General features: G+C 41.4%; 2 protein-coding genes across 2 annotated transcripts; both read right to left on the bottom strand.

Moving 5' to 3' along the window:
* Positions 1 to 603: 603 nt before the first annotated feature.
* Positions 604 to 5,761, bottom strand: gatd3l (glutamine amidotransferase class 1 domain containing 3, like; the record flags this gene model as incomplete). The annotated part of the gene is made up of 7 exons (XM_080048552.1): positions 604 to 734; positions 838 to 1,034; positions 4,486 to 4,578; positions 4,671 to 4,802; positions 4,932 to 5,045; positions 5,500 to 5,552; positions 5,645 to 5,761. 7 exons carry the CDS (start codon positions 5,759 to 5,761, stop codon positions 604 to 606), a joined length of 837 nt encoding a protein of 278 aa, XP_079904678.1.
* Positions 5,762 to 6,494: 733 nt separating this feature from the next.
* tmem127 (transmembrane protein 127) lies at positions 6,495 to 9,078 on the bottom strand. Its single transcript, XM_080052003.1, has 3 exons — positions 8,338 to 9,078; positions 8,081 to 8,245; positions 6,495 to 7,973 (listed from the first exon to the last, which is right to left on the bottom strand). Exons 1-3 carry the CDS (start codon positions 8,573 to 8,575, stop codon positions 7,663 to 7,665), a joined length of 714 nt encoding a protein of 237 aa, XP_079908129.1. The 5' UTR covers positions 8,576 to 9,078; the 3' UTR covers positions 6,495 to 7,662.
* Between the last annotated feature and the right edge of the window lie 92 nt (positions 9,079 to 9,170).

Raw genomic sequence — 9,170 nt, 5'->3', positions numbered from 1 at the left:
TCCATACAGCTACATCTACAGTACTTCACACACAGTTGGGAATAGGTGAGTCACAGGTGTGAAAAACATTGCAGAACATTTTTGATCATTGTCCATAATATTACTGTTTATTTCAGAGATTTAGGGGGTTATCACTAGGTTTAAGTCAGTGATAATGAAAGAAAGAAAAAGGGTGTAACATCTGTCAACAGTACATACCAGGTGTGGATTATGTAAAACTGACAGGATCATCAACAATTGCCATTGAACTGCTGACCTAATATCTTTATTTATTTGATGTCAGTGTTAGCTGCCTGCACCTGCCATGTTTGATGTTTCCAATTCAGAACATGGGTCAAGCTGAATAGATATTGACCCATAAACCCCTCACTTGTGCAGATCTGCTCTCTGCAGATGCTTTCTGAACTCATACAGATAACTTGGCTGGCTCCCCTGCTGTACATGTCACATGTTTGCCGGCCTAAGCAATACCACCAATCACGCACGACAAGCCATTTGCTCTTTAACTAAAACATTTATATTGTTTCAGTTGAGGATTCATCACAATACACAATACATCCACACCAACTTCCTCTATATCTTTTACAGGCTCAACATTTCACATCACTTGGTTGACATACGCATGACATGTTTGACCATATTTCCAATTCCATCAAATATATAGTGATAGTGATACTCTGTTTCCCACATGAAGGAAGGGGTGCTGACCACTTTGTTCTTCTCATCCACATAGGCTTCGTATAAAGACGGGTTAAGGCCAAAACAGGTGTTATTTCAGATTATAAAAAGAAAATGACAAAATTAACACAAATTTGTGTTGATTGTGTTAACTTACACACGTGGTAAATAGAAACATTTGAAAGGATATATATGGCTCCCGGACATTGTGGCGAGCTCCCATGCTCTTCACAACCTGCACCATGTTTGTGTGAGGCCAGGTCCCCCAGCGGGTGTTTTCGTCCTTCTCGTAGCCCATGGTCACATCGATGCCGGGCAGCACACGGCAGGCCAGCATAGGAGCCATGCTGGCCAGTCTGAAACACGAGCAGGCAGTCAGTTGAGTTTTTTATTAAGTCAAGATTAAGACACTGATCATGGTGTGAGAATTATTGCCTTACCAGCATCAGACAGGAGAGAAGCAAGCCTGAAAAAGTAAATTATCTCCCAGCTATAGCACTGTTCTTATAAACCTACTGTAATGAGACTGGCAGCTGCGTATTATCACCACACACTCTTATACTTTAGAACCAGGTAACACACAAATTTACATGGTATTTTTTAAGTTTTAGTTGGATACTTCAGATTTAACCTCATTTTGAGTGTAGTTCAAGTTAGTAGGATTCTTAATAATAATACCTCCTATTTGACATTAGCAGTGTTGCACTGCAAAGTAGACATCATATACCTAAAGTAGATGCCAACAGTAAGTTCATTAACCTTGCTCTCTTTTCCACTCCATCAAATAATCTTCTGAATGTCAACCAGCAATCTTAGAATACCCCTGATTTGTCAATGTGTCATTGAAAGCCTTTACAAACCTATAGTATGGTGTGCCCACGCTGGTGTCTTCACCATTCAACTATATACTACATACGTATACTGTATTATGTATACAGTACCTGTGTGGGTCTGTACAGCCCAGACTAGACAAACATCTCTCTCCCTCTGTTGTTATTTATTATTTGATTGTATGCAGTAGGCATAATGATCTCCAATTGCGCAAAATTCTTATAGACATGCATTAATGGAATAATATTTAAATTAAGACTGGGCCATGGTCGAAACATTGCTTTGAACCCTGTATTGTCATGGTGACACCAGCTTCATCCCCTTCTACATCCTCAACTGTCTCTAATACCTGTAATCCTGTGTATCCTATCATCTCAGACCTGTCATTCTGCACCTGTCCATCAGTCCACCTGAGACCTTCACCTGACAGGACAGTTGCCCTACATCGTTCTGTCAATCCACATATAGCATTAGTCACTCTCTCCGAGTCAGATCACATGTCATCTTTAAACCCCTTAGGGTGAGTGACCTGTGATCTGAATCATGTTGCCTAATGTAAGCGTAACTCTAAGGATAGTTTTTACTACATCTGCTCCTCCTACTGTGTCTGCAGTGACTTTCACTGCGGGGTTTCTTAAATGATGCAAAAGCGCACAAGACAAAGTGATTTGAAAAATAATAATAATCACTTTTCATTTAGTGCACACTATGCAGGTTTCTATTACATTTTGAGATTTGACTTATTAAAAAAAGGTTTCTGTGAACATTTTATTTGGGATATTTTGTGAATGTAATAACAAATGTGTGTTCACTGGAATAAGCATAGCATAACTATTATCATAATTATGTTTAGTGGTAGTAAATGTGGTAAAAGTAAAATACATTTTCTAGGAAACATTATAGTGACTGTGCAAATAAACTTCAGATTATTAGCAGATCTAGTGATGCCACTGTTAATTAATACTACTCTTAATGATAATAAGGATGACTTTAGAATTGGTAATGGGATAAACAGCATTTTATCAAACGTCATAACATGGTCTTCCACTTTTTTGTTTTGCTAAATTTAATCTGTAAATCGCTATAGTGGAGGAAATAAGTAGTTGATCCCTCACCAATTTCGTAAATTTCCCCACTTACAAAGAAATGAGCGGTCTATAATTTTAAAGCTAGGTTTATTTTAACTGTGATAGACAGAATATCAGAAAGAAAATCCAGAAAATCACATTAAGAAAAATATATAAATTATTTTGCATTTCATTGAGTGAAATAAGTATTTGATCCCCTACCAACCATAAAGAATTCTGGCTCCCACAGATTAGTCCTCGTGCTTTAAAAAAGTATTCCTAATCTCAACTAGTTTCTTGTATAAAACACACCTGTCTCAATTTGTTACCTGTATAAAATACACCTGTCCACAGAGTCAATAAATCAAACTCCAACATCTCCATCATGGGCAAGACCAAAGAGCTGTCTAAGGACATCAGGGACAAGATTGTAGACCTGCACAAGGCCGGAATAGACTACAAGACCATTGGCGAGAAGCTGGGTGAGAAGGAAACATCTGTTGATACGATTATTCGAAAATTAAAAAAACACAAAATGACCATCAATCTCCCTCTGTCTCAGGCTCAATGCAAGATCTCACCTTGTGGGGAATCAATGATCATGAGAATGGTGAGGGATCAGCCCAGATCTACACAGGAGTAGCTTGTTTATGATCCCAAGGCAGATGGAACCACAGTCACCAAGAAAACCATTGGTAACAGACTATGCCGTAATGGATTGAAATCCTGTAGTGCCTGTAAGGTCCCCCTGCTCAAGAAGGGACATACAGAACCGTCTGAAGTTTGCCAATGAACACCTGAACGACTCAGAGAATGCTTGGGAGAAGGTGATGTGGTCAGATTAAAACAAAATCATGTTCTTTGGTATCATAGTGACTCGCCATGTTTGGAGGAAGAGGAATTCTGACTATGACCCCAAGAACACCATCCCCACAGTCAAGAGGTTGAAGCATTATGCTTTGGGGCTGTTTCTCTTCTAAGGGGACAGGTGGACTTCACTGCATCGAGGGAACTATGGATGGGGCCATGTACCATGAAATACTGGGTGACAAATTCTTTCTCTCAGCCAGGTCTGTAAAAATGGGTCGTGGATGGGTCTTCCAGCACGTCAATGACCCTAAAATGCAGCAAAGGCAACAAAGGAGTGGCTCAGGAAGAAGCACATTAAGGCCATGGAGTGGCCTAGCCAGTTTCCGGACCTTAATCCAATAGATCTGTGGAGGGAACTGAAGCTCAAGCGAAAGCCTCAAAACTTTAAAGATTAGGAGAGGATCTGCAAAGAGGAGTGGTCCAAATATCCTCCTGAGATGTGTGCAAACCTGGTCATCAACTACAACACACGTCTGACCTCTGTACTTGCCAACAAGGGTTTCTCCACCAAGTACTAAGCAATGTTTTGATAGGGGATCAAATACTTATTTCACTCAATAAAATGCAAAATCCTTTATATATATTTTTTACATGATTTTCTGGATGTTCTTTTTGATATTCTGTCTTTCACTGTTAAAATAAACCTATCTTAAAAATTATAGACCGTTCATTTCATAGTAAGTGGGCAAATTTACAAAATCAGTGAGGGATCAAATACTTATTTCCTCCACAGTATATCCTTTCTACGACTGATCCAATGTCCCAATTCAATTACAGGGATTGTTTAAAGCTGGAGTATTTATCTAATCTCATGTAATTTTATCTAATCTCATTCAAAGTGTGGTAACATCAGTGACAGTCTTCAATTATGTCTCATTTTCGGATTCAAAATGTGCATTAGAAGTGATTGTTAAGCCAAAAACCACATTCACACTGTTGCTCTATTAGCCTTCTATTAATTATACATGGGCAGAGTTATGACTTCAACAGCATTGCTCCTTCAGTACTGTTTATTGAATAGTGAGAACATGATACTTACCCAATAGGCTTGCGTGATTTGTGGAAATCTTTCAGCACCCTTTCCACATCATTATGCAGCTTGCAGTCTTTGCCATCCTTCACATAAGAGGATCTAAAGAGTAGGGAGTTATGGAATAATATGAAGCCACCATCTTTACACTACACAGCCTCAAGGTGTTTCTCCACATTTCATTTATTCCTCACAGATTCTTGGTGACGCCGTGGCCTCCAGGGAAGATGACAGCATCAAAGCTGTTAACGTCCAGCTTGGACAGGTCCTGCATTTGCATCATTCCTTGACCATGGCTGAAGCGGGCTGATTCCATCATCATGTTCCTACACAACGGCCAGAAATAATCATAAATACTACTTTATGGGATTAGTCAAGTCAGGTGTATAAACACACAGAGTTTAGATAAGTGTCTGGACCATTCTCTGATACTCTCTTTTCCCTAACAACCCTACCGGTTCTCGCCGGTGGCAGGCTGCTTCTTCATGTGGTCCATCACATGCATCTGCTGTTGATTTGGAGCGAACAGCTGGAAGCGAACGCCGTTACGACTCAGGTGGTACATGGTGCTGCAGACAGACATGGGAATTACTATCTATGTTATGGTGATGTGTTCATTCATTCCTTTCTTCTTCATTTTGAACAAATATATAAAAAAACATTAAATAAAAAGCAAGTGTGACACAGCTTGCAAAAACAAAAAACACAGACCAAAATTAATTATAAAGTGTCACAAGCGTCTGTGTCCAAAAAGGAGCAGAAGTAAGCCAAATCTTATTAATTTATTCTTCATTTCAATTGCTTATTAATGATCTTGTATCAATGTATCATCTCTAAACACCTATTTACATAAGTGCACCAAATTTACATTTATACCAAAGTCCATTATTTACCAAGCCATACAAAAAAGAGACAAAAAAAAAAAAAAAAAAAAAACCTGATACACTATGCAGTGTATTTGTCATGTGTTGATGCACTGGTGTGAAAAATCCCTGTCCTGAGCTCAGCTGGATCAATACTCACTATACTCCCTCATGGACATCCGTCCCGTCCCACCAGCCACATCCAGAGAAAACCTGGAACACATTGGGATTCACAAATGACAACAATGCCCACAAACTAAATGTGTCTACCCCCCACTGTTCCCAAATTGATGTGTTGCACTTACCACTGCAATATTGGTATTTCCCCAGTTGCCATAGTCACCCTGGTGAACAAAGCAGGCAGGCTGGCGAGACAGAATAGCCAGTGTTTGTTTTGACCGCAAAGTCCTGGTTGCCAGCATGACTTTGCTTCGATCTCACCGTTTTAATGAGGATAATACAACTTAAAAGCTCCCTGCAGAGACCGTTAAGAACTTTGACGGGTTGTAATGTGCATCCTGCCGTCCGTATTTATACACCATCAGTGTGTGGCCGAGTGACGTTACCACGTAAGCTTCATTTCCTGAGAAGGGGCATCGCTTCTTTGCCTTGTGTGGGCTATTCCCCTCCTGAACAACCTTCCCTATTAATACCTTGTTTATTCATCTTATTAACTTAAGTCATTAGGCCACAGAGCAACACCTCAGCTTTGGAAAGTAACTAATCATGTTGTGCTTTAACCCATAAAATGTCTCTTGAGCCATCTAGACTTTAATTCTTGGCATGGCATGTACATGTAGAAACATGCAGAAACAATGCAAAAAACCTCTTTCAAATCAGTTTTATATGTTGGGAATAAAAGTGATAATTATAACACAACACTGCATCCAGATAACTATCTCCAGTAGGATCATTGGATGCTATGCCCTTGTACAGTACTACGCATATGGTATGCCCTTTAAAGTCTATTAGGTTGTAAGGCTCTTACTCACTGTAATACCATGGTGCGTCTAGACAGTAAACCCAGAAATACCCTGGTCAGACTGAAAAAGTCAAACTCATTGTAAATCAAAAGAAAAGGTTGACGGCCACCACAATAAGCAACTAACCCAAGATACAGTGTGTAGTTACAGTTGACAAACGTGAGGCAGAAAATGGCATTATTTTTTTTATTATGTATAAACAATCAATATTTACATACTGGTGATGAAACTAAAGCGACAAAAATGCAGACATGGAGTCAACAGAACAATACACAACCAACCAGAGTCACCACGTCAATCACAATTTTTAAGCCTCAACTTGCCGCCTTATGTGAAAGGTTCTCACAAGATTGGGCCTGTTGGGTCTAAAATGTGCACACTGAAGAACTCATGCATAGAAAACATACTAAAACTGTCACTTATGGTAATCACCAAATACAAACAAGGTTTTCTTTTTAAAATCAAATACAAGAGGGATGACACGATCAAGTTATCCGGTAAAAGTCCCTATTACTATTTGTCACCGATTGTGAAACATACAGACAGGGTTTCTCAATGTCTTCTTGGCTTCCGGCTCTCAACCCTCGACACCCGTCATAAGCCCCTTTAAAAAAAACGCAGCAAAGACTGGCCTCACTTTTTGTTTAACCATTTTCTTGTGTTATTTCAAGTCCAAGTGTGATTAAATGAGACTAAACCAGTGACAGATGTTTAAAAAGCAAGGGAAATAAAGTAAAACACAGCACAGACAGCTAAATAATAAATAATAAGGTTCATTTGATATTTTATATAAAAGAAATGTCTAAAACAATCTTGTTCTCTGTGTACGCCGGCATTTTTGATGTATCAGTAAAACTATAATCATACACATGGCAAGCTTATCAAAAATGACATCATGAATGATGCCTAACAAGCGCCATCCACGTTCAACCGAGAGCAATGCCGACCATATGCCGACTGCCCAGCCTAAAGAATTGGCACTGATCAGGCTGCGGCTGTTCCATCAATTACTTGTGATGAGCCATGTTGAGCACTCCTTGCAGTTTAGTTTGCTTCACATGTAAGAACCAAATCCTAAAAGCCATTTACATGCAAATCACTAACGACTTCAGTAGTGAAAGTAAGAATCATCCCCTAAAATTTCTGCCACCACTAAAGAAAGCTTTCATGCACCCGAGCACCGCCAGTAAAGGAGTCGGTGCACCAGACTGTGCACGCTGTGTTCATTATGGAGAGTATTTGCGAAGATATCCATTTGATAGAGAGTGGGATTTGCTCATCAAGCCAATAGCCGTGCTGCTGAGAGAGAAGCGCGTGTTAACAAGGCCAGTCCGGCCGCCTTAGGGCGTGTAGGCAGGCGGGGGCTGAAACTGGTTTGCAATGTCATAGTCAGCGGGGAAAGTTTCACTACTGTCCTCCATCTCTGAGAGCAACTCCAAAGCTTGCTCCTCCTCCTCGGTGGGGTAGTGGCGCAGGAGGTTGGCAGCGGTGGCAAGGATGGAAGCTCCACCCGCCCCCGCAACCAGGTAGAAGCTGATGGCGAAAGTGACGTATATAAGAGAGCCGTGGTACTTTTTGTGCTGCTGCTGTAGGGACAGGATGAGCTCTGACGCCCAGTAGCAGAAGCCTATGACTGTGGCACACTGCAACACTGATGAGAGACAAGAAAAACAATTAAGTACAAAAAAATGGCAAACTGTAAAAAAACTAAACAACTGGAAGGATGTGAAAAGGACTCCAGTATGACAAGAATAATACCTGTAAGAATATGTGCAAATGCATATCTGCGTGTGATCTTTAGTGCAGGGTGCTTGGGGCCAAACACATCCAAGAGGAAAGCAGTCAGACTGCACAGAATGCCAAGGAAACAGAAGGCAGCGATCACCCTAAGGAGCAAGATGGTCTGCGGGTTCACACAGTAATCTGGAGGACAGAGAAATCACAAAGAATTACAGTAGAGCTCCCAGATACCGCTCTGTTGCAGCTTTTCATCGTTGCCCTGTGTACTTCCTTACCGTCCAGCAGCTTGGGGTCAATGTACCCCAGGACATCCGCAACCCCCAGTTCTTGTCTTGGACAGGTGCCACCGTGAACCCGGAGCCAGGCCGGTTCTGCTAGAGCCGTGCACAGCGCGGTGATGGACAGAGCTCCGGGCAGAGCCGACACCAGGCTGCGCTCCGGCTGCTTGGGCAGGGACGTGCCCGTCCTCCTCCTCCGAACTCCAGGGACAGTGGGACCCGCCGGGGCATACATAGTCACCCAAGCTCCTTAAGGTCTGTTCTAGTGTTGGTTTCCCGTTTATGGCAGAATATGTGTCCGCAGTAAACTGTCCGTTCGCGATAGTACGGTAAAGAGAGGACTGTTAGCCGGTAAAGCTAACGTTCCCTGCGCGATACACGGATGACAGCGGCCCTGACGCTTTGTTCAGACTGGTAACTGATGTTTCCAAACAGCTTTTCAACATAACATTGGCTATTCGATATTTACAGGGTGGGCGTCTGACTGACGGGCAGACAATGGATAGATGGCCTTCAGGCCTGTTAGCTATGTTGTTAGCGTTCGTAGCTAGCTCACGACAAACGCCAAATGTCGCCAAGTGTGAATTAAAAAAAATAACCTAATAGAAACAAATTATACAAACTAAAACCTATTAAACAATCCTGTCGCCTACGCTGACAAAGTGTCCACCAATTTGTTACAGAAAAACAAAGACAAAACAAAACAAAAGGCAGCTTACGCTGGCTTCCTGTAAAATATTCCCTTCTTCTTCTTTAGTGTCGATTCACGGCTGGAAGACCAGATTGGAGACGCATTACCGCCCTCAACCGACTGGAATGTGGGTCAGAAA

This window comes from Ammodytes marinus, assembly GCF_949987685.1.
Source record: "Ammodytes marinus genome assembly, chromosome: 2".
Lineage (NCBI taxonomy): Eukaryota > Metazoa > Chordata > Actinopteri > Uranoscopiformes > Ammodytidae > Ammodytes > Ammodytes marinus.
This window is presented reverse-complemented; position numbering and strand designations above follow the sequence as displayed.

Excerpts from the sequence above, each read along its gene's own strand:
- tmem127 (XM_080052003.1), bottom strand. The coding sequence starts at position 8,575 with ATGTATGCCCCGGCGGGTCCCACTGTCCCTGGAGTTCGGAGGAGGAGG. Across the intron at positions 8,246-8,337 it reads TGACCCCAAGCTGCTGGACG|ATTACTGTGTGAACCCGCAG; the intron begins GTAAGGAAGTAC and ends TCTGTCCTCCAG. Across the intron at positions 7,974-8,080 it reads ATTTGCACATATTCTTACAG|TGTTGCAGTGTGCCACAGTC; the intron begins GTATTATTCTTG and ends GTCTCTCATCAG.